General features: G+C 35.2%; 2 protein-coding genes across 3 annotated transcripts in view; both read right to left on the bottom strand.

Annotated features, from left to right (window-relative positions):
- Nucleotides 1-2236: 2236 nt before the first annotated feature.
- LOC127837501 (uncharacterized) lies at nt 2237-13086 on the bottom strand. The gene is made up of 3 exons (XM_052364645.1): nt 13028-13086; nt 9944-10741; nt 2237-6726 (listed from the first exon to the last, which is right to left on the bottom strand). Exons 2-3 carry the CDS (start codon nt 10575-10577, stop codon nt 5774-5776), a joined length of 1587 nt encoding a protein of 528 aa, XP_052220605.1. The 5' UTR covers nt 10578-10741; nt 13028-13086; the 3' UTR covers nt 2237-5773.
- A 9037-nt stretch (nt 13087-22123) lies between these two features.
- LOC127837500 (uncharacterized) overlaps nt 22124-24227 on the bottom strand; it is an 18744-nt gene continuing 16640 nt past the window's right edge. For both annotated transcript variants that reach the window (XM_052364644.1, XM_052364643.1), the window contains exon 12: nt 22124-24074. In XM_052364644.1, coding sequence (XP_052220604.1) covers nt 23964-24074 — 111 coding nt within the window. In that variant the 3' untranslated portion in view covers nt 22124-23963. The remainder of the gene's footprint in view (nt 24075-24227) is intronic.

The following is a 24227-nucleotide window of genomic DNA, read 5'->3' as shown; positions in this document are numbered from 1 at the left end:
CAGCGATATCAACGTAATGACGCTAGTGGTACTACACGTTCATTTATATTAAGTATAGAATCAGAATGACAATATATTCAAAATAAATTTACACTTAACGTATTAATGGTTGAAAGGTAAATTTGACACCGATTTAAGCAAGAGCTTATTGCCGGAACACGCTTAAATACGGGAATTAATTGATAATCGAAACCAACCCTCCTATTGATACAAGCCATTTAAAAACTGTAGATTTTGAAATAGTATTTCCTTAGCCACTCCAAAATACATTGAGTATTTGTAGTTTGATAAAACCAATATAAACGTATGTATGCTTTCATCGTACATTACATAATAGACAAGTGCTTTGGTATTATGTTTATTTGCTGCTGTCTTGTAGGTTACTGCGACAATCATACGAACGAGGAGTTGACGTTATACTGCCGCACATGCCAATAGCCGATGAGCATGCGGTGTCGCCTGACCACGCACGAGGACTACACGACCGAGAATCTCATGTTATTCGCGTCGCGCAAGAGATGAAAATTTGTGTCCGGGAGGCGGGAGCAGACTTACAAAGCTATAGATTGGTAGTGTAAGACAACTGGACACGGAATTTGTTCATGAGTAGGTGCGGGTTGTCGAGGACAAGGGAGCGGTGGAGCGGGACATGCTGACTTTGTGCAGAAGATCGCCAAAGCTAACCAGATGGCGGACTTCGGCACGGATATCTGGGTGGTTCCCTGCCGGCAGGACATCCTAAAACTGGCGAAGAAGGAATTGCAACTCAGTATGAAAGGTAATCAAACTCAGCCTTGAGTTCACCTTCCAGACACAGGCGGAAATGAGTATGCGGTACCTAGTCGGGCGTCTGTCCATTGACCTGATCCACCCCGCTACATCTCCGTCAGCGAAGTGGCGACGTTCTGCGTGGAGAACCAGTCTGGCGTCATCAACTTTAACTTTGCCTCGATGGATGATAAATGCTGGTTGGCGTGCGGCTGGAAGTCCGAGGTATTCCTATTCGACAGCTTCGGGAGAGGATTCGAACTAAGTCTCTTGGCCATGGCGTGGATTGCCTGGCGATAGACTCGGACGGAAACGCATACGTGTCGTGAGGAGCAGGAACTTTCGGCGTCGAATGGCGACGTTTAACATCGAGTACCCGCGCGGTATAGCGAAGACCAACAATGACAAGTTTATCATCTACATCAACAAGACTATTACGTAAGTCGACTATGAACCTAGCGACGGGAATCGCGTCCTTAAACTGTTTTTTTCTATACATCGTATATAAAGTTATTAAACACATGTTGATGTTATTGAGTATAACGCCTTGAGAAACGAAAAATAAAATGTACTTTTTTTTTATTTCTCACAACGACAGAATGTCTGCTGCCAAAACAGGGGAAAAACAACTGTAATAGGATGCGTTACATTTTAGTGCAGAATAACGTTCAATGTTGATCGAATGTACTCTTATGAGAATCATAGAGCATATCTAAGTTAAAAGCATAACGCGTGTATATTATTTAGTGTATACATCCATCAAATTTCTTTCATACGTTGTATATTAGATGTGATGCTCACGAATGTGTTTTAACCTCAATTTTAGCCATTTCCTGTGTCGTAGCTACGCCGAGGAACATCTGATCAACATCTTATTTGACTTAATGTGTAGACATGAACAAATACTGTGCAAATGGTTCGATACTCATTTTGCCAAAAAATCAAGAACATAAAAGCAATATAAGGCAATGTTTTGCACAAAATATTTTTTATTTATTTAATTAAATTTCCATAAAATTAATCGTTAAAGCCCGTTAGTGAACCAATGCATGATATTCTATAATTGCGATGCAAAATATCTCTGCAAGAAGGATCTCAGCAAAATGAAAAGGAGTTTTAAAAATGTGATGTTATGTCTAAACCATTTCATAATGTGTTTTGTGTGATTTATTGTTGACCGCAATATTCAATCAAAGTCGGAACAATGACGCGCTCGGAAAGCAGCGTGGACTAAGAAGAAACGCAAATGTCGTCAAAGAACACCAACAACGTAATACACATTGCTAGTACAAATAACGAAAGACGTAGTGTCGGCCAAAATTGTAAGTCTTCCTAAAAAAATAACTCCACCGTTAATATGTCACAGGCAAAATTATATACGTCACTATGTATCATTACACAAACCAAATGTATTGCAAACCTCATATATGATTCTTAATTGGAAACAGATTTAACACAAACTGTTAAGAAAGGTTTAAAAAGAGTTTTATTTGGAAAATGTCAATTTGAACTAGAGCAATTGTACAATCTAACGACAATAGCCTATCAGTTAAGTGATTTTCTAAAAAGGCAGTGATTTACACGTGCATTTATTAAAAATTGGAAAGTGTTAGCACGTGCATATAAACATATTGACATATTACAATTTTTAACCTCAAATTTACTCAGATAGAATCTTAGTTATATAGTTTCTGAGACAATTCTATTTACACATGTTATAGTTATTTGCCTCCAAGTGTATAGTGCGGCCATTTCATTCATACATGACAAATGATTACAAATATAATGAGATAAACTTGCCGTTAACATCTACAGGGAAGTTAGTTATGAGTTAGTTATGAATATATATTGCATATACTGCACATAACAGCACAATATATTGTCACATGGAATAGGTTACATAATAACGGAAACAAACAAAAGAATTTATCAAATATACCTGTAGTAACATATATCCGTCGCGTATAAACACCCTCGAAGGACGAGTGAAATATAATTCCGTGTTCCGTGAGAGACAAACCATCAGATAAACACAAACTCATAAACAAGAAACACTTCACTAGTTTTTCAATTAGTATGTACATCTTGAAGTTGTATACATTCATGATAATAATTACAGAGTAAAATGAAAGCTTAATATTTAACAGTGTTTGAATTTTATAAACTTGGAACTTAAAACTTGCTTATTTGATGAAACGCCTATTTATATAATTATATTCAATGGCGTTGTACAAAACATATAAACGTACATGAAACTGATAAACAATGAGAGTGATTAATACTATTAGGGAGCATTAATTAAATTACCAATAATCTAAAATTGTGTGATATAAATACAAATGCTGTCACAAACTTTATCAGTAAACAATGGCGGCACAATATTAAAACACAGGTAAAGTAAAATATTGTTATAAATTGATATAACTAGTATTAAGACAATAATTATAATGTTATTATGAGCAAAGTTTTGGGAACATAAAGATACTGTTTTTCATTAACTGAAAGGATACGTGAGAGGATATTTCTGCACTCTGGCTGTCGGATGTCGCAGCTACCGGTCACCTGTCACATAACGGACAATTCTAGGAGGTTTTAACCTTATTTGAACTATTGTGACTACAAGCCACAAATAGAATGACCAATTGTGACTACAGGACACAACTTGAAGGTTAACATGACAATGTTACTATAAACACAACTAGAGGAGCTTAGCGTGACTAAAAGACACTGCTTATACTACCACCATGTGAGTTGAAGATTTGAGAAATCAAACTCCGTCAGGACAACCATCGTACTCGTAAATTATAAAAAATAAAATAAATCTATAACGCTGAGTCTCGATTTTTTAATCACCGGTATTCAAATTAAAACAGGTTGAAACGTCTCTGAAGAGAAATGTTTTCAAATTCCTTTTAAAAATATATATTGAGACAGAGGTCCGGATGTTTGATGGTAGTTCATTCCACAGTTTCGGACCAACATCTCCGAAACTCCTGTCCATGAAGGTTTATCTCTTTGTGCGTTTAACATCATCACATCCGTCATACGAGACTGTAGATTGTAGGTTACGTGCTGGTACTTTTACTGTTACAATTTCTGTAAGGTATTTTAGCGCGTGACCAACATAACAATTATACATGAAAGGTCAGAAATTTGAATAATATCCTGGCTTTTACTGGTAGCCAGTGTAGTCTATACAAAGCATCTTTTGAACTGTCATATTTATGTTGGCCGAGTACGAATTTGGAACGCATGTTTTGGATTCGATGCATTTTGTTTATTTCGCATTGAGCTGTTCCATACAAGATGAGATCACAATATGCCAGATGTTACCAAAGACCAAACGAGTATATCTGTTGCTACTTTTGCATAGCTTGAGTCAATCATTTTATAATTTATATTACCGAATAGGTAAAACTCAATTTCTTTCGCGTTTATAACTCTGTATAATTTTATCAATTTCGGATTATGAATCTTATGAAGATTTTTATTTTTGTCAACGTACTTAGTGTTATATCGCTCTCTGATGAACAGTGATCTTTTCGTCTTGAATGTGTGACAACTTGTTTGAGTATTGTCACTTTGATAACTTGATGCTCAAAGAAATAATGATCTCTTTTAAGCTTGCTATGAAATCAAATTGCGTTATTTCAATGCCGTCCTGCTGTGTCATCCAGTGACTTATATCCATCCAATTATTGGCAGATATTAAACATTCCATAAATTCGCAACACACACACGCGCCCCGTGACTTTGACCATTCCACCATCGACTTCACATCTTGAGCGGAAACTACAACGTTCATATAAACTACCCTTCGGATAGATTCAGAAAAGTAGTACAGATTTGTGTTCGGAAAATTTGTACTGTGTAATATTAGCGTGTGTAAATTTCCCAGGTTTGGAAGTGCGTCGCGGAGAAGATCAATTGATTGAACAACCCCAAGCTTTAGGATTTTAATGTTTTTACCTGTGACGGACATCGGTTGTAAGATACAATTCTCTGATAAATGTGTTAAAACATTTATTTCACACGTGTGCATACAGGTGCAGTCTAAATTACTTATATTGGAACGTCCTCCGCATGATAAGTACTTGAGTCTTAGACCCTGTAGGTCTAATTGACCCGCGGTTTCAAGCCGCAGAAACGACAATGTATCTCTTGATTGCGAAATAATTTCCTGTACACAATATGATGATTCTTGTTGAAGCAAGAAAATATATTGTGTGTCAATGCTAACGATGTTTGATTTGTTCATATCTATTAACGTATTTAAAGCATCGTTTTCGTTCTTATTACCAACACAAAGTACTAAATGACTGAGTTTCAGTTGTAAGCAAGGCTGTTAATTTGCCACGCTTTCAATAAAGCCATGCAATACAATTCTTTGTGCAAAATAATGCGTGGAAAATCGATCTATCGTCGGGTCTGAAATAGAATGCAGCTTGCTTTCCATGTCGCATGTTATGACATCCATGATGTGGTTTGACATTCTTTCAGCAGCACACATTACACACGTGAAGATAAATAACTGACCCATGTCCAGTATAGAATCAGCATCACAATACACCGACTTAATGGCGTTCGTGATGTCTTCAATGTCCGTCTGATGCATTGCAATATACAACGATGCTAGAAACTCCTGAATAGTTTTATGTACGAACATGAATGGAACATTCTTTCGCGGGCTAAGCGCCAAAGATTTTTTCTTTGTGATAATCCCTATCTGAAGTAAGTAACCAAGTTGTGTTTTTGTCATGTGCTTTGTGATGTTTTTTTCCGCAAATACTATCGACGTTTCTTTACTTGAGTCTGTAAGTGTTTTAAACGCAAGCGCACTTGCAGTGCGAACCAGCGACCCATTAGCCCGCAGATACTCAGTTGTTTCTGTTCCAAATGTTTTTGTTATTTCCTCAAAACAAATTGCTTCAGTGTCAAATTCTTCAATTTGAAGTTTTTGCAAACCCTTGGCAATATGCGTATATAGCATATTAATGTATATAGCTCACAGTGAACCTTCCATCAATCGTCCAACGTAAAACTGATGAGCTAACTGCACACAAACAGCTGGAACTGTGATGAGATGATGAAAGTTTTGTGACATTACTTTGTCAAGGAAATCAATACATTTACATTGTATATCATTCTTAGAAATACCTTCCATCTCAGCTAAAACATTAATAACATTTTCCGCCAAGGTTTTTGGATTTATTACGCCGGAGATTTCGAACATACGCGTCAAAGTATTGCTCATGCTTAGATTGGCAAGTTTCCATGGTCGTGCGGTTATAATGTTGGTAATATTTGTTCGCTGCAAATACAGAGGCATACTTCGATCTTTAAGGCAATTGCACTCTGAGTAAAATGGCGGTGGAAAGGTTATTTCGGGATGGTGCCATTCGTTTGCAGCGTCTGTAAGAACAATACATTTACGTTGCCAGAAACTATCATTCCAAGATAGTTTGTTTCTCTGTATTGCGTCCTCGACCATCTTGCTGAAGTTACACATGGATCCGCTGTAATCACGTAACGACACAAAGAACAGAAAGGTGTACTCTCGCAGCGTGTCAAGATCTCCGAAATGTGTTGGTTTTGACGTCCCCTCGCTGGTACTGGCACTTTTCGTGATTTCTTTCTTAGCACTGGCAATAGTTTCAGAATGGGCTTCACGCCAATCAAGAACGATCTTTGTTGAAAACGTCGTTTTACCACAACCCGGATTTCCTTGGATATAAATTGTATTAACATGATTACCGTCACGATGCAGCAAATCTTTGTAACAACTCAAACAATCTGTTTCCCCCCTTGATGTTTTGTCCGTCGCCTGGCCTCTCCATAGTTCCTTGATAGACGGGGCAACGTAGATCTTTTCTAAAGGTACATCTATGTCAGGATCCAGCATCGACACTGGTACAACACACATTGCCCGGTACTGTTCGATTAACCACGACTGAATTTCTGCAAGAATAGAGTAATTGTGATATACAATAACAGGCTTCGGAAACGTTTTGACGATTATAAGTGTGGCATGAAAGCAGCAAGACATGATAAAACGTCAACGCAAAACTATAAACAGTTTATTATTGAAATATTTGACTTATTTTTGAGTTACTTATCAGTATGCTAAGCAAATTATTACACATATATGTTTATCGAGCAAAAAGTAATTTGGAATACACCAATATAATTAAATATTAAAAACGTGTATTCGCACTGACGGGGAGCCAGACATCAATATGTGCCCTGACATGGCAACCTCAAATTCAATTTCCTTAATTGTAACCAATATAATAATTATTAACATGAGTGTGGTTGAAATCGTTATCTAGTTAACTAACGGAAATTACTGTACCGTCATAAGCCCGTTACTGTTACCTTGGACAAGGTGACCTCAAAAGCAATATACCTCGTGCTTTCATTTAATGTACATATTACTTCAAGTTGAACAATAGCTGTCTAATTGTTTGTTTTCTAATTATGATTATAGCTAGATCTAATCATCGAATTTCAAAATAACCCCATAAACCTTATGCGATCTTCCGTTATCGAATAATTGCCCTCGCATAGTTTAAATATGAATATTTTAATCTCATACACATTTTAATAGCGATAGCGTCAATTTGCGAGCGATTTCTTACAACTGAATAATTTATGGTATTATTAGATAATCAGTAATTTATGTAATTATAAAATATTTGCAGTCAATCGGTACGATGATAACAATTCATGAGGTCGCTGTGGTGTAATGGATATGGTGTCAGCATAGCAACCGGGGGGTCATGGGTTCGATCTCCACTGTGGGAGCTTTCTTTAGATCTCCCCCAAAGACAACAAGTCCGGGTTCTAGGCGCCAGAAACGGATTCGAAAGCGTTTTAATAAGCCTGAGGCTTTCGATGCAGTCGAGCTAAAATTAATAGGTTTAAACTAATAATATTGATGATGATGGTGATGATGATGATGACGATGATTATTATGATGACGATGATGATACTGATGAGGATGATGATGTTGTTGTTGACGGTTGACTGACTTTCGACCGTTTATAGTAAGGTGAGCGTTTAGACATTCAACTAAATACATATAAACTACAAAACAAATCACAGTCCCTGATACATCGTCTTTTTTTTAAATTCAAGTAATTTGCTCAGATCCTTAAAGTTCTCGTCATCCTCACCCTGCCGTTGAACACGCCCCAAAAAGAAATATTGTTAAAACTGGATAAAAGATGAGCATGATAATAATGATGATTAAAATAATAATAATGATGATGATGATGATGATGATGATGATGATGATGATGATGATGATGGTGATGATGATGATGATGATGATGATTATGATGATGATGCTGATGATGAGGATGCTGTTAATGCTGCTGCTGCCGCTGCTAATGATGATGATGATGATGGTTAAAAAAAACTTATAAGGAAAACTGTCAGGTCATGTTTTTTAATGACCGGAAACCATTTTTGTTAATTTAGCTGAGGTACAAAATTTTGCCAATTGTTTTTAACAACGGAAGCACAATGTGATTTCTAGAATGTAAAAAGGTTTCTCTAAAGCCATATAAGTAATCATTTTTCGTCTCCAGGCCAAAATCTAGTTTAACAGACTGAAACCATTTTTTACACTTGGCAAAGATATTGAAAACTGTTTTGACAAAGTTTCATAAATATTGGAACAACATGTGTATTCTAGATTGGTTACACGCTTTGCTTTAAATTAATCAAGTGACCTTATTATAAACCTCAATTAATCCACTTTCGAGTTATGCCGAGATATCATTGGGACTTATCTTCTGATGTTACATGTTATTCCTATCAGCATTAAGCATTATAAGAACATTTGCAATAATGATATTTTTGCTGAGGTTGAAACTGGGTCATTAAGGATAAAAAACTAATTCTACATGTCAAAAATCTTGTAAGAACTCCTGACGTAATTTAAAGTCAAATCTAATAAAAAGAAGAACATTTGTTCTAATGATATCTAAGTCGAAATCTAAATTAGCAAGAGTTCCACGGTCGGAAACACAAGCCCCCTTCCCTTAAAACTAGTGACCACCATTTCAATAGGTGTCATCTACTGTTCAATGCCAATGCACTTGTGAAGTAACAAAGCAAACGGTCAATTCGTTGACGAGTTATTGCTCGGAAATTATTTTCACATTTATTGTGACACTGACATTGATTGTTGACCTTGTTATCCATAATTTTAATAGTGGTCAACTACTGCCCAAGGTCAATGCACGAGTGAAGTATCAAGCAAATCAGCACATTCGTTGACGAGTTTTTGATCGGAAACGCTTTTCACTCTTATTGTGACAGTGACCTTGAATTTTGACATAGTGACCCCAATGTTAAGAGTGATCCTCTACTGTCCAGTTCAATTCACGTGTAAAACATCAAGCCAAACTGTTAATTTATGGGAGAGTTATTGCTCGGAAACGATTTTCACACTTATGGGACAGTGACCTTGGCCTCAGACATAGTGATCCCAATTTCAATAGAAGTCACCTACTATCCAAGGCCAATGCACATTTAAAATATCAATCCAATCGGTCAATCCTTTGACGAGTTATTGATTCGAAACGAGCTGGTCTACCAACAGACCGACCGACAGACCGACCGACCGACATCCTGCTAACACTATACCCACTCTTCTTTTTTTTTTGGGGGGGGGGGCATAACAATGGGCATATTTTATAAATATATAATTTTCATAAAGTACTTTTATTATTCTGAAATTCAGCTTATGAGACACGTTTAGGTGCATTAGGCCTCAATAGAGCGCTATAGGGCCCTTGGTCCTTTTGTCAATGCGAGTTTTGCAGACATTAATCCATCTCGCGATTTAAACTACTGGCCTATAAGTAACGATTGCTAATTCTGTATTGATATATATTTTCTTTCCATCATTTTTGTTATCCCTTTCTATAATTCATAAATAATTCTGTTTTGCTATGCCTTTTAGCACTATGGAATGCAAAACGTATTCATGCACAATTTGTTTACCAATATCAACATTGTAAAATAAAATGTGGTTTAACTGCAATATATAACCTATGAAAATGCAGTTTAAATAAAAAAAATTATACACAAAACGTTCCTACGACAGTTTTAACAGTTTGAAGTGGAAATTATATTTCATGTGTATAAATGAATGCTTTCTTACTTTTGCATTGCAAATCGTTATCTTCGTCATCCTTCTTTGTCTTGAGCTTTCTGATTTCCCTTTCTGCCACGTCTACTTGAAATGAAATCTCCCTCGTACTTGCCTCAACCAATCCAGTGATAACGTCACTTCCGTCCATTACAGCCGATTCAATGTGCCCTTTCCCTCTTATGACATGTTCGTTCATTGCCCCCGCACCTGCCTCTATTGCAGGTATGATAGTATCACTTCCTTTCATTACGGCCGACTCAATGTGCCCTGTCCCTCTTATGACATGTTCTTTCAGTTCCCCCGCACCTGCCTCTATTGCAGATATGACAGTGTAACTTCCTTCTATTACAGCCGATTCAATGTGCATCGTCCCTCGTATGACCTGTTCTGTCAGTTCCCCCGCACAAGCCTCTATTGCAGAAATTATAGTGTCACTTCCGTCCATTACGACCGATTCTATGTGCTCTGTTTCTCTTATGACGTTTTCTTTCAGTTCCCCCGCACCTACCTCTATTACAGAAATGATAGTGTCACTTCCTTCCATTACGACCGATTCTATGTGCCCTGTCCCTGTTATGACGTGTCCAGTCAGTTCCCCCGAAACTGCCTCTATTGCAGAAAGGATAGTGTCACTTCCTTCCATTACGCCACATTCTATGTGTTATGTTCCTTTTATGACCTGTTCTTTCAGTTTACACGCACCAGCCTCTATGGCTGATATGATAGTGTATCTGTCCTCAATTACCACCGATTGTATGGCCTTATTCCCTCTGACTGAGTGTGCTTTAAGTTCACCCACACAAGCCTCTGTAATTTGCAGTTTAATTAATTAATGTCTATATTGTTAAGTTAAAGGTAATATTCATATTTAAATGATAACGCGAAGATTACAGCTTTGTAATTTGAATACGATATAATCAGGAAATACTTTTTTCTTTATTTTTAAGTTTTCGTGAAATTATAGATGATGCGAAAAGTTAAGGTGATTTATTTGCTTTAATCAATAAGACAAAGATTGTAAAAAGAGTTGAATGTTAAGTATTTTTTTCATTTTAATTATGCATATTTAAGTTGAGGTATTCAATACCATGTTTGTTCACCATAAATTAATGATGGTTTTAGAATAAACTTTCTTACATGCTCTTAGGGATCTTGATAAATAACATAAACATATGACGATGAAAATATAAAATTCGGAACAGCTTTAAGCGGTCTATTAAGCTAATATGCATCATGCCTTATAGTAAAATGCCTTTCATTTAAAAGAAAATTCAAATTGAGTAACCAAACTTGGCCTATGGTGTCATTTAAATGTGTAGAATATATGTTTGTATTTAATTCTTAAAGAGATTTATACGAATCTGGTTTACAAAATAAAGTTCACCTGATGTATACTGTATATTAAAATGAATGTTTGTATAATGTCCACTAAGTTAAACCAATTTTAAATTAATCACAAAACGTGGTAAAACTTGTTCTTTGGGGGTCATTACCCATATCTTTACATAGTACAACAGAGGACATGCTTAAAGGCTTGTAATAATTAAAGGTATTGGTCCGTATATGTTGATAAAGACCCAGAACACATATGTAGCGTTTTATTTTAGACTCTAGTTAATATAGAGATCGGAAGTTGCTGCACGCAATCATTAATCTAAATTTTCTAAGTCAACATATTGGTTATAATATTCATTGATGTGTTTAATAATGATAAGTAAATAATATTAAGACATAATAGGTTACTTCTTTTATGTATAAACAGTATTTTTGATAACAAAAATATGTTATTAAAAAATAGACAACTTGCTTAAAGTGATATTAAAATCATAAGTCCGATGCAAACTTTGAGATTGTAACGTAAATTGTTCCGGAGATACTTATCAGCCACTATTTGGAATATTGCTGATATATTTTACAGGATAATAATGCTCAATGGGTAAGTGTGGACCAGAAATAGCCCACAAGTCACCCGGGGTGACTAGAAGCCAATTCTTTTCACCTTAGGGTGACTTCAAGCCGACGCTAGTCATCCCCGGGTGACATGAAGCCGAATGTTGCGAACCGGGGGTAACATGACGCCGATGTTTGTCACCCGGGGATGACTTCAAGCCGATTCTAGTCACCTTTGAAATCAGCATAAAGTCACCCTCTGAAACAATTTTACTTTTTCAACAAAAAATATATGATTTGGTTGTTCATTGGGAGGAAAATTGTGTATAAATACTACACACACGAAAGCAGAGCTAAATGTAAAAAAAAACTAAACGAATTAATTGCGGGAGTCGTACACCGGAATTAAATGCATTTTATCTCAGATCTTTTTATTTTTATTTTTTAAATTTTATCACACATACTCTATCATTGTAAAATTCTCTTGTTTTCTATTATTATTTACATTTTGTTGTTGTTGTTGTTGTTGTTTCCGGAATAAGCCGCCTTCTGGTCGAACGCGCGCGCGTTTTTTTGACGACATCGAAAAGCGATGCGTAACCGTTTGATAAAAAAAATACACGGATGAATAGAAGCCGATTCTTGACGGCCAGGAGTGACTAGAAGCCGATTTGTGTCACCCTGGGGTGACATGAAGCCGATTCTAGTCATCCGGGGATGACACGCGCCGGTTTGAGGTGACCCCAGGTTGACGTGACTCGGCTTCTAGTCAGCCCCGGGGGACTTGTGGGCCATTTCAGGTCGACAATGACCCAATGAGCGATATTAATGAGAGCCTGGTTGAATATATCCAATAATATACAAAATGTACATGAATGCAATGTTCATATCATGATGACAAACTATAAAAATTGGCTGCAGTTATGTCAGAAGGTGGACAGTGTGTCTGTTGATGTACTAAATGTTGACGACTTGTGAAATCAATAATATAATCCGTATACCATTAAGTCCCTTTGAAATTGTAAATGGTAATTGGTTTATATTTATAATTTATTGTCAGTGTGCATGGACACAAATATGCGCCATTTTATATATACAAGTAAAAGCTCGGTTTTATAATTACAGCAAAGAACATCTTAAAAGAATTTAAATTAATCTGAGTCGTTTACGCCGAACAATAATCCTTTAACTACATTAACTTACGTCAAACCACATTTATCTATGAGTTATGCAGATATCCTACCTACGGACGTTCCATACTTGTAGTAACCACAGTACACTAGATAATGAAAATTATTTTAACAATTTAGCCTGGGTCACAATCAAATTTGTGTTACATGTATCGGAGATAACAGACCTTCGTTTAAACACCAGGACATGTATACATGAATTATTAATATTCAATGAACACATTTTGTATATCGTTGTTCAGGTTAAATCATTCTATTGCAAAATAACCGAGTGCAATCATTAGACAGTTGGAAAAAAAATTATATCCCGTGATGTTGGCAGTATATACTTGAAGATGATCAGATATTCACGGTTAGAAAGGCCAATGAAAACAAGTGATGGTGGTCATACATAATGCATATAACTGGTAAATTCTGTGTGAGATTAAGCTTGAAATTGAAAACTTCATTTATAGTGTTCGCAACTTGAATTCAAACCTTTAATAACATGTTTTAATGAGCTTCAGGCTTGAGGCTGGTTAACGACACAAGTTTTACTACACAATGTTGGATCACCTTCTAAAAGATTATCTTCTCACGTAAGTCTAGTGTATCATTCCGAAAGCTTGAGTGAAACGCGTCCACTGCACAAGTGTTTACAAATATCGCATATGCAAAACTCTATAAATTGCTGAATGATCACGAACACTCTTCAATGTGTACCCATCATTTATGTGAGTACAATCTGTACAAATGCAATTCATTTCCAATTGACTTCATATCATCACTTGTATGGTTCTCTATTATATACTTGTATATTTATGACTTCCTATATACAGTGTATCTATCAGTGATGTTCTACACTCCACACATGTTTGTGGATAATCATTTTCAGTGAAAATTTTAAATGTAAGAGTGTGATACTAACAATGCTAAGTACATTAAAGGTCTGCATGGTTAAGCAGTAGCGCTTTACATTTGCTCTTAAAGGATTTACGTTCGCATCCTGATGACGGCAAAACAATTCTTGATTATTCCAATTATGTTCGGTTATATTTAATGTAATACAATGCTGGTAAAGAAATACATATATATAAATGACATCTTTTAGTCACATTAATGAACTTGCCCCATTTAGTCAAAAGCTTAACTATATTTCATATATGCTTATGCTTACATATCTGTCTGGAATTTACTATAAACAACTTTTTCTCTTTGTATAAACAGGCAATACATACTTGATCTGGGTGTTTAAAACTTACATTAATGTTGATATAAGGTTATATAGAGAGGTTGATTTAAGGTGTCATGTCTTCTCTGACACCGGTAACGCCTATTTTATAACCAGCTGTGCATTTACTGAGTTTTACTAAGTACATACGCAATATCAACTTTATTTACCATTCCTCGATACAGCTACATAAATAATAGAAATGGTTAAATAATGTAATCGTTTATATTAGAGCTTATATCTATGTTCAGATTATAAATTGAATGCGTTGTTAACACGAACTTCTGAGAAACAGGTTATCCAGTGAACATATGTCCTATTCTATATGATGGCATATTTCTGTCATATTACAACATGACCATACGACATAACGACAAATATACTCGCCGAAACGAAGCAAAAATACTTGTGGGTATCTTTCAAAAGTTAATTGTGTTGCTATTTATCCTGTCAACATTAAAACAAATTTAGTTTTGAATCTCTGGATCGCAAAATGATATAATGTTCTGACCCAGACTACTTGGGATATCTCTCTAAGAAAAGTGACCAAAATCCCAATTGTTGAACAAGAGAGTTACTAGGCTATCACTCTCCACCCACTTCCTATCCATTGTATCCATTAACAGAGACGATATGACGCTTCACACAACCAAAAACAAAACATAGCACGTATTTTTAGTTAGCCACGGAAACTACATTTGATGATATGATTTGGGACTTTTGCATCCCTGAACACCATACTTTACTTGTATGTATCTGGACATAACCACGATTAAAGAGGAGAGCATTTAATACATTTAATTAATAACACCGACATAGCGCGTGCTTCCAGAACCAGAGAGACAACGCAAGTAAGATGCGATCGATGAACATGAGTGTAGAATTATTTCATATGCAATTAACATACTGATTCTAAGCTGTTGTTTTACAAAAAGAAGCCTGTTGCACGTGTACCCACATGTATATGTGTCTTAAGCTTAGTACATTGCACTTCTTCATATGCACACGTAAAAAATGCAAGTTAGCAACACACATTACATGTAAATGCTCGAGTCATAAAAGAGGCAATACACACGAACAGTGCAAGACGTCAGTCCTGTTACTTATCATGAAGAAGACACCTTATAGCTCTTGCACGCTAACATTATAAGGAACATTTTTAAAGTTCTCGACCGGCAATATAACTCGTCAACAATTTAATTTAAGTAAGAGATGTGTCAAATGTACGGACATGAGGTAATGCAAATATTCTTGCGAAATATAACATCTGTCGTCATTGTTTTCTGTCTGCGAAAACTAACTAGGGGATGTCTAATTGAGCTCTAATAGTAGCAAAAACATAACAATTTTCCTTCATCAAATTAAATTTACACAAATAATGTGTTCCCAAAAAATATCATAAGCAAACAGTATTATAAAACAGATTTGTCATCGGATGTAGAAAATAATTTAAATTATTAAGATTTAATTTGGTCGGTGTTACAAAATATAACAGTATATTTTTTAATGATTCAGTTTTATAATTTACTTAAGCTAAATTGCGTTTGTGGTAAAGAGGATTTATAAATCAAATAACATCATAAGTTTAATAAAGAATGATAATATCGTATATATGTTGCAGTCGGGTCATTACTGCTACTCAACATGAGAACACACTTCCAACTTATGGACATCAATTTTTTTTCCACATGCTCATTTCTTAATCAAATAAATGAATAAAACACGTGGTTATCTCTTTAAGTTAGCGCAAGCGTAGAGAATAATCCCATAAAGAGATGAATTAATCCATAAAAAACGATGGAAAAGGTTGTATTCAGTTGAAAAGCGGTGAAAAGGATTTATTCCTAAAAATGAGGGTTATTTTGTAGGGATTGTAAAGAGATTAATTTCGGAACAAAATCCCTAACCCCACTGTAGGTTACTTTAAAACTGGAAATAGAATATTTGAAAAAAACTGTGTGGAAATATGTGTCGGTTGCGTATAAAAAAAACACTCGCAGAACGAGTGATCTAGAATAAATCCGCGTTCCGTGAGATGTACTCCACCAGAGAGCAAACACGAACTCGTAAACAATAAAGGTTTCACTCGTTTTCAATTTATATATACGGCATGGAGTTGAATAAATTCATGATAATAATTGAATAGTTAAGTGAAAGCTCAGTACATGTATTTAATATTAAAGGGTCTTGTTTAAAGTTTTTGCATTTCTTAAAACTTATTCAATAATTTAATGATTTATATTAGCCCCTTGCGCTTTTAAAAAAAAGAATACAAATCACAATTATTCATTTTTTCGCGTTAATAACAATGTACAGTTTTATCAATTTTTAATTACGACTCAATTGTAAATTTTCAATTTTCTCAACGTCCTTAGTGTTTAGTCGCTCGCTGATGATCAGTGTTATTTTCGTCTTGAATCTGTGACAACCTGTTTGATTATTGTCACCTGGATAAAATGGTGTTCCAGGAAATCAATATTTGATAGAAATAAATAATCCTGTTTTATTGTTTGAATTCACATTTCGTCATATCAATGCCGTTCAACATCTTCATTAAATATCAGTCTCGTCGGAAGATATGGCACACTGACACAATTTGCAACACACACACGCATCACGTGACTTTGACCATTACACTATCGACTTAACATCTTGAGCGGAACACTCCAGTTTATATACACTACATGTCTGATCGATTCAGGAAGGACGTAGAGCTGTGAAATCGCAAGTTGTGTGATGTTTAATATAAGCGTGGAAGAGCTGCATATAGCAGGTCGATTGATTAAACACCCCCGAAATTAAGAATTCTAATGTGTGCACAAGAGACGGGCATCGAGTGTAAGATGCTCTCATCTGATAATTGTATTATACAATATATCTCACACGCACGCATGTAGGAGCAGTCTAAATTACTAATCTAGGAATTTCCTACACGTGATTAGTACTTGAGTTATAGACCATGTTGGTAAAATGGAACTGTGCCTGTATTGATTGATTGTAATATGCAACGGTGCTAAAATTTCCTGAATTGTTTTGTGTACGAACATGTATGGAACAATCTTTCCACAGCTAAGCGCCAACGATTTTTTCTTTGTGATAATTTCTGTCTGAAGTTAGTTATCACGTGTTGTTGTCGTCATGTGCTTTGTGATTGTATTTTCCGCAAAGACTAGCGACGATTGTTCACTAGAGTCGAGGAGTGTTTTAAACGCAAATGCACTTGCAGAGCGAACCGGCGACCCATTAACCTGCAGGTACTCGGTGGTTTATGTTCCAAATGGGTTATTTATTTTTCTTAGACAAATGTCTTCAGTGTCAAAGTCTTCAACTTGAATTTTTTTTCAATCCCTTGGCAATCTACATATCAAGCATATTAATGTATATAGCACACAGTGAATCTTCCATCAATCGTCAAACGTATAACTGATGAACTAACTGCACACAAATAGCTGGTGCTACAACGCTATTTTGCAATGCGTGTCTCCGTTTTTGAAAGAAATCAATCTATTTGTTTCGTTGATCCTATTTAAATATCCTGTCCTCAGCTAAAAGATGAATGCCATTTTCCACCACGGTTAAGTGGTTCGTAACGACGGAAATGTTGAACATACGCGTCACAGTATCGCTCATGCTGCGGTTGGCAAGTTTCCGTTGTCGTACGGTTATAATGTTTCGCTGAAAATATAGTGGCATGTCTCGGTCTTTACGGCACTTGCAAGTAGAGTCGCATGGCGGAGGAAAGGATATTTCGGTGTTGTACCATTTGTCTGCAGTGTCTGTCTGAACTATACATTTATGTTCTCAGACGCTCTAATCCTATCTAGTTTGTTTCTTTTTATGGCAGTCTCGACCATCTTGCTGACTTTACATATGGTTCTACTGTAATCACGTAATGACCAAAACAAACAAATTGTGTACAGTCAAGATCGCTGAAAAGTGTTTGTTTTGACGTCTGCTTGCTGGTAGTGACCATTGGCGTGATATTGTTCTTAATGCTGCCACTATTTTTTGATTGGGCTTTACACAAATCAACAACCAGGTTTGTTAAAAACGTCGTTTTACCACAACCCGGATCACCGAGGATACAAATTGTATTACGCCGATTGCCCTCAAGAGACAGCAACTCGTTGTAGCAACTCAAATTTGTTTTCCGACTTGATGTTTTGTGTGTCACCTGGCTTCTCCTTAGTTCCTTGATGGAGAAGGAAACGTAGATCCGTTCTAAAGGTACATATATGTTAGGATCCAGCATTGACACCGGTACAACACACAGTTTGCGGTACTGTTCGCTTATCCGAGCCTTAATTTTTACAAACAAAAAGGAAAATGAAGTGCATAATGGTACATTAAGTCATTATATTTGTTCGCAAGTTCAGAAGTGTTTTATGCAACATGTCTTTTTTCATTCTTATGAATTTCATCAGATGTTCTCTCGATATTCTCAATGTAACGAAAAAAGTAAAGACGAATCTTTAAGCTCGGAATTCGATAAAATGGCAAATTAAGTATTGTATATTAACTGTTATTAATAAGTAACATTCAAACATTAGGAGTGTTACAAAACTTATTTGGACTAATTAATACATGTACCATGATCAAGAATATGTTATTCAAACAATCATTATAACCCCTTCGAGTAAAATGTATTGACACAAGTAATGAAATACGTTCAGATACATTTATCTTACATAACTCAACTGGCCTAAACACACTATGTTAAATACATGTTATTGATAAAGGATATGATGTAACATAATTATATATAATTACACGTGTTTGATATCGAATTGTTTTTTAATTAATTCATGTTATCCTTTTTCTTATAGTTTTAATTTGTCAAATTCACTTACTTGTAAATTGGTGTCAAAAAAAATCTAACGTTAGAAATGCCTTGCTATTCGATTGAGAGCGAGATGATAATAATCGTCATTGTGTTGTTGTTTAAATTTTACTTTTTGTATAGTTATACAATAAATTATATGGGTTTTTGCACTTAAATGTATCTAAATGCCAAGTTTTACATGTAATTCTTTGCAGATTGTATACAGATTTCATAAGCCAAATTTAAATAACGATAAAAGCCGATCAAAGAAAATAATAAGTCTAAGAATTTCGAAAGAAGATCATATAGAAGGAGGTGCAGTTGATAAAACACAATAAATTATATTATATTTATATTTATATTATAGATGGGTGTCAATTGTTGGTGTGGAGGCTTTAATCCGAACGCCGTGAAAAGGCCGGATTCCGAATGTAACAAACCATGTTATTGGGACAGCAGTAAGACATGCGGAGGAGACGATAGGATGAGCGTCTTCAACATTAGAAGTAACATTTTGAAATTGTGTTATACGTCTTCAGTATCAGGGGTAACAGTTTGCACTTTGAGTATACGCCCCTTAGCTACGACGCAGTGGGTGTGTATCAAAATCACCATGGCCGGCATTCGGCTGTCTTTCTCTGTGTCTGTCTGTAAACACAACTTTATTCGACGAAACACTCCTACCCGTTTTCGGTTCGTTATGACATGAAGTTATGCCTGCTTGAAGAAGTACTATTGCACTAAATATATCATTAAAACCCTCATCAATTGTTTTTTATCATATCAAGAGGCACATATGCAAAAAGTTAAACCTCCGTTTCAAATCAGAATTTTCTGTAAAATGATTTTTAAAACTTGCTTCACAATATATCATACGGTGACAGGGTGTTCGTCACGTCTCTGACATGCTTTGACTTCATCAGTCCTGCACCCTTAGTTATTAACTAAAGAGGTAACATGTTGTACAATATCAATTCTCTATCGTCAATTATTGCCATATTTTCTCCCTTTTGGGGGTATTAGTTAAAATGGAAGCAAACGGTTCAATTGTTAAAATCATCAGGTACACATATGTTCTCATAGTATTCCCTTTCCTCATATCTGTGTGTAAAGCAGCAAGGATAGCATTATGTACAACTCTCGAACCCGTTCTAGGTTCAGATTAACTATTTTCTGAGTGAAAAAATAACAATGAAGAACGTTTGAACAGTGATTTTAACAGTATCATATTCAGATTCAAAAGTTCTGGTTTTATATTTATGTATATTCATACACACAGACACAATTTTGATATGTATTTGTCTACGTAGATGTGTGTAGGTCATAACATTCCAAATTATTACAAAGCTTGAACAAGAATCTGAGTAACGTTGTAACATGTGTATGGTATTAATACATTAACACACTATTCTTCCCGCAAATTTCTTATTGATAAACTTAAATAAAGATCGCATTTTAAAATTAGCGTGACTTGTTTAGTCAACTAAAAAATATTCGCGACGATTGTTATATGTTATTATTTTTAGCATACCAGGGTGAGCCTTTCTTACCTCCTTTTGTCTGTCGTCGTCGTGAGTCGTCTGTAAACTTAAAAAAAGTATCAAAGCTTATCATTTCACCCGAAACATATTGCAATTATCAGATGCAAATATTAATCGTCCATTGACATTATCCACTCATTCATCGCATAGTCTGAAATAAAGTAAGGAATTAAATTGTAATCAACAAATATTATAAACTTTTTATAACTGCGATTGTACATTAGAATGGACCGGTGCCAATTTACAGAGGATTGAGTGATTGGAGTCATTTCAATGATACAAATATAAGCGGTTGATAGTTCGGACGAATTGTTTTGAAGAAAGTTGTGTGAGGTACAAATACGTTAATATTATATAGTCTATTCAGAGTAGAAAATATCTAGAGAAAGATTTTACCTGTTACAAACATGCAAGTTGTTATGATGGTTATTTGGGATGATAGGGGACCAATATTTGAGGTCAACAGGTCAAAAATTCATAAGGCTCGTCACATGCAATTCGATTTTATTTTGTTCAGGTTTAAACGTTATTTCGGGTGTGTAAATACTCAGTTATTTTTTATCTGTTACAAGCTACCCCAGAAGTGAAATTTTAATCTAAACGATCACAATATTAAAGGCGGTCTTTCGGGTTTTGATTATTTTGTTCATGGATTGAAGTTTTTGCCTGTATTATAAACAGATGGGCCACAACTAGTTGTTTTCAGGCATGCACATGACATGACAGTCGAAAACATTTGAAAGCCTTATCGTTTTCCGTATGAAAAGGTCTGGGGGTTTTCAAGCAGGAAAACATGCTTAAAGATTCTATATTAATTAAATAACGCATGGTTGAAATACAACATCGATGCAATTACAATAGCATGTATTAACTGTACTCACACATATATTATAATATTCTTTAATATTTTTCCCCAAAATAAGAAGTTCAGAGTTCAATATTCATCATTTCTACCTTATAGGCACATGTATTTAGGAACAAAACAGATAAGAGGTACGTTGCTCATGTTTCTTGTATTATTATTTGTCAGAGTGCCCTGACAGCTTTCCACTACATCGGATGCTTCGAGGACAATGTGGACTTCCGTATTATGACTGTTCAGAATAATAGCGCGCCTTTTACCAATCCAGAGCTGTGCGCGACTCTCTGCTATTATAGCGACTACGAATATAGCGGAACAACGATCAGTAAACAAGAGGGGTCAACACTACGATCAAGCATTTGTTTTCTTCAAGCAGAGTAACAAGAATTATTGTTCCCTTCATATAATATTGTGTTCTTTGAAATAGGCTCCATTTATATCAGTAAAACTCATTAGGCAAAACAGTGCACTGTTTGCACGAATAAATATATCGCAATGTCTAAATAGAGTTATTTCTCGCGATAGTTGTTTTATCGTATCGTATTAAAAGCTCGTATTATCTTCCAAAAGGCCCATAAACCAAGCTACGTTAAGGTAAGATGACATTTTAAAATATTTTGAATTCATATAATAATGATTTACTTGTATATTGATGGAGATTAATTGTTGCAAGATAGATAGAAAGATTTATTTCGGCATAGCAAGCATATACACAGTTCACAACATAACATAGAATAAAATAATAAGCAATTATTAAAAACTATATCATATACAATAAACTATGACATGCTCACCAAACCAATGATAACACAAAAAGAGCAAGCCCTTATTTCCATTGTGGTCCTTATTATTGGTGGCATGACAAAAAGAGGCAGACCTTAAACATAACTATGTTGGCTCCGTTAAAAGAATACATTTAATACATTTACACAAACAGAGTAAATTTTTGTAATTTATAATGTTACATGAGTACGGATTATGATTTATAATAATTCGTATATAATTCAAAACTAATAAAATTTGAATTTGTATTTATAGTATCATATATTGAACATTATGTGTAAGTTTTACATTTTGTTTAGTTATACACTCGATGATATGGTTTGTTGCACTTCCATGTATCTTAATGCAACGTGAAAATCCATTTCAGATTGTACACTGATTTCATACTAGTCAAACCCAATGTATATGAGTTCAAGGCTGTTTGGCATTCTTTTTGCTATAGTATGACACATGTATTTTAAGATTATAATTTTTATATATTATGTGTACAAATTTAAATTACGATAAAAGCCGATAAAACAAAATTATAAGTCTTAGAATAGTAAGAAAAGAAGAAGGTACAGTTGATAAAACAAAATAAATTCTGAATAGTATTTATATTTGTGTTATGGTCGGGCAGCAGTTGTTGGTGTGGAAGCATAAATCCGGAAGCTGTGAGAAGACCGGATTCCGAATGAAACATACCATGTGATAGGGACAAAAGCAAGACATGCGGAGGAGACCGTAGGATGAGCGTCTTAAACATAGGAAGAAGTAAGATTGTGTACTTTTGTTATACGTGTTCAGGTACAGGGGTAACATTTTGCACTTTAATTATACGCCCCTCAGCTACGACGTCGTGGGTGTGTACCAGTATCAGAATCGCCGTCTTTTGTCTGTTTGCCTCTGTGTTTGTCTCTGTTACTGTCTGTAAACACACATTTATCCGACAAAACACTCATACCCGTTTTCGGTTCGTTATGACATGAAGTTATGCCTGCTTGAAGACGTATTCTTGCATTAAATAAATTCAACCATTTTTCCTTATTATATGAAGAGGCGTATTTGCAATTAGTTAAGTAAGCCTTTCAAATCAGAATGTTCTGTAAAATAATTTTAAAAACTTGCTACACAATATGTCATACGGTGTCAGGGTGTTCGTCAAGTCTTTGCCAAGCTCTAATTTAATCACTCGTACAACCTAAGTTATTAACTAAAGAAGACACCTGTTGTACAATATCAATTCTTACTCTTTAAGTAATGTCATTTGTTTTTCCCTTTTTTGTGTTTTAGTTGAAATAGTAGCAAATGGTTCAACTATAAAAATAATCAGGTGCTCAGATGTTCGCAAGATTTTCCCTTTCCTCATATCTGTGTTTGCAGCAGCAATGATAGCATTTTGTACAACTCTCAAACCCGTTCTAGGTTCAGATTAATGAAACGACTATTTAATGCGTGAACTCAAACAAGGGCTTACATTCGAGCAGTGATTTTAACAACATCATGTCCAAATTCTAAAGGTCTTCTTTAATATATCTGTATTTCATACACACAGAACCAGTTTTGATATACATTTGTATATATCTAACGATGCTTTTCATTTTATGATTTTTCGACTTATGTTTATATTATATGTTTCGGATGTATTTCAAACAATTAACAAAATAATGAATGACGTAATTAAACAGGGACCTATGTTGTATAGGTCCCTGAATTAAACGATTGTTCTAAATTAATTTGAAATCATGACTCTTAGCCAATCAGCAATCCCTTCTCCTGCTGGCAAGCTGTCGGGAGAATAGCAACGTCATCAATGGCAATGTCTCCGAAATAACTGTTGCCAACTACCGCCTCAATAATGACCTACGAATACAAAAGTCGTAAAACATTTACTGTTGGTTAATGAATTAGTCTATTTCTGGATATTATAGTGACATGAGATCAACTGTTAATGTATGTATTCAGAAAAACATTCTATGGTTTATCTTTTTCTTTAAGTAGGTTCATAATTGTTCC

The sequence above is a fragment of the Dreissena polymorpha genome, chromosome 7 (assembly GCF_020536995.1).
Source record: "Dreissena polymorpha isolate Duluth1 chromosome 7, UMN_Dpol_1.0, whole genome shotgun sequence".
Classification (NCBI taxonomy): Eukaryota; Metazoa; Mollusca; class Bivalvia; order Myida; family Dreissenidae; genus Dreissena; species Dreissena polymorpha.
Note: the sequence above shows the minus strand (reverse complement) of the source record. Positions and strands in the feature narration are given on the sequence as shown.

Excerpts from the sequence above, each read along its gene's own strand:
- LOC127837501 (XM_052364645.1), bottom strand. The coding sequence starts at position 10,577 with ATGGAAGGAAGTGACACTATCCTTTCTGCAATAGAGGCAGTTTCGGGG. Across the intron at positions 6,727-9,943 it reads TAACGATTTGCAATGCAAAA|AAATTCAGTCGTGGTTAATC; the intron begins GTAAGAAAGCAT and ends CTATTCTTGCAG.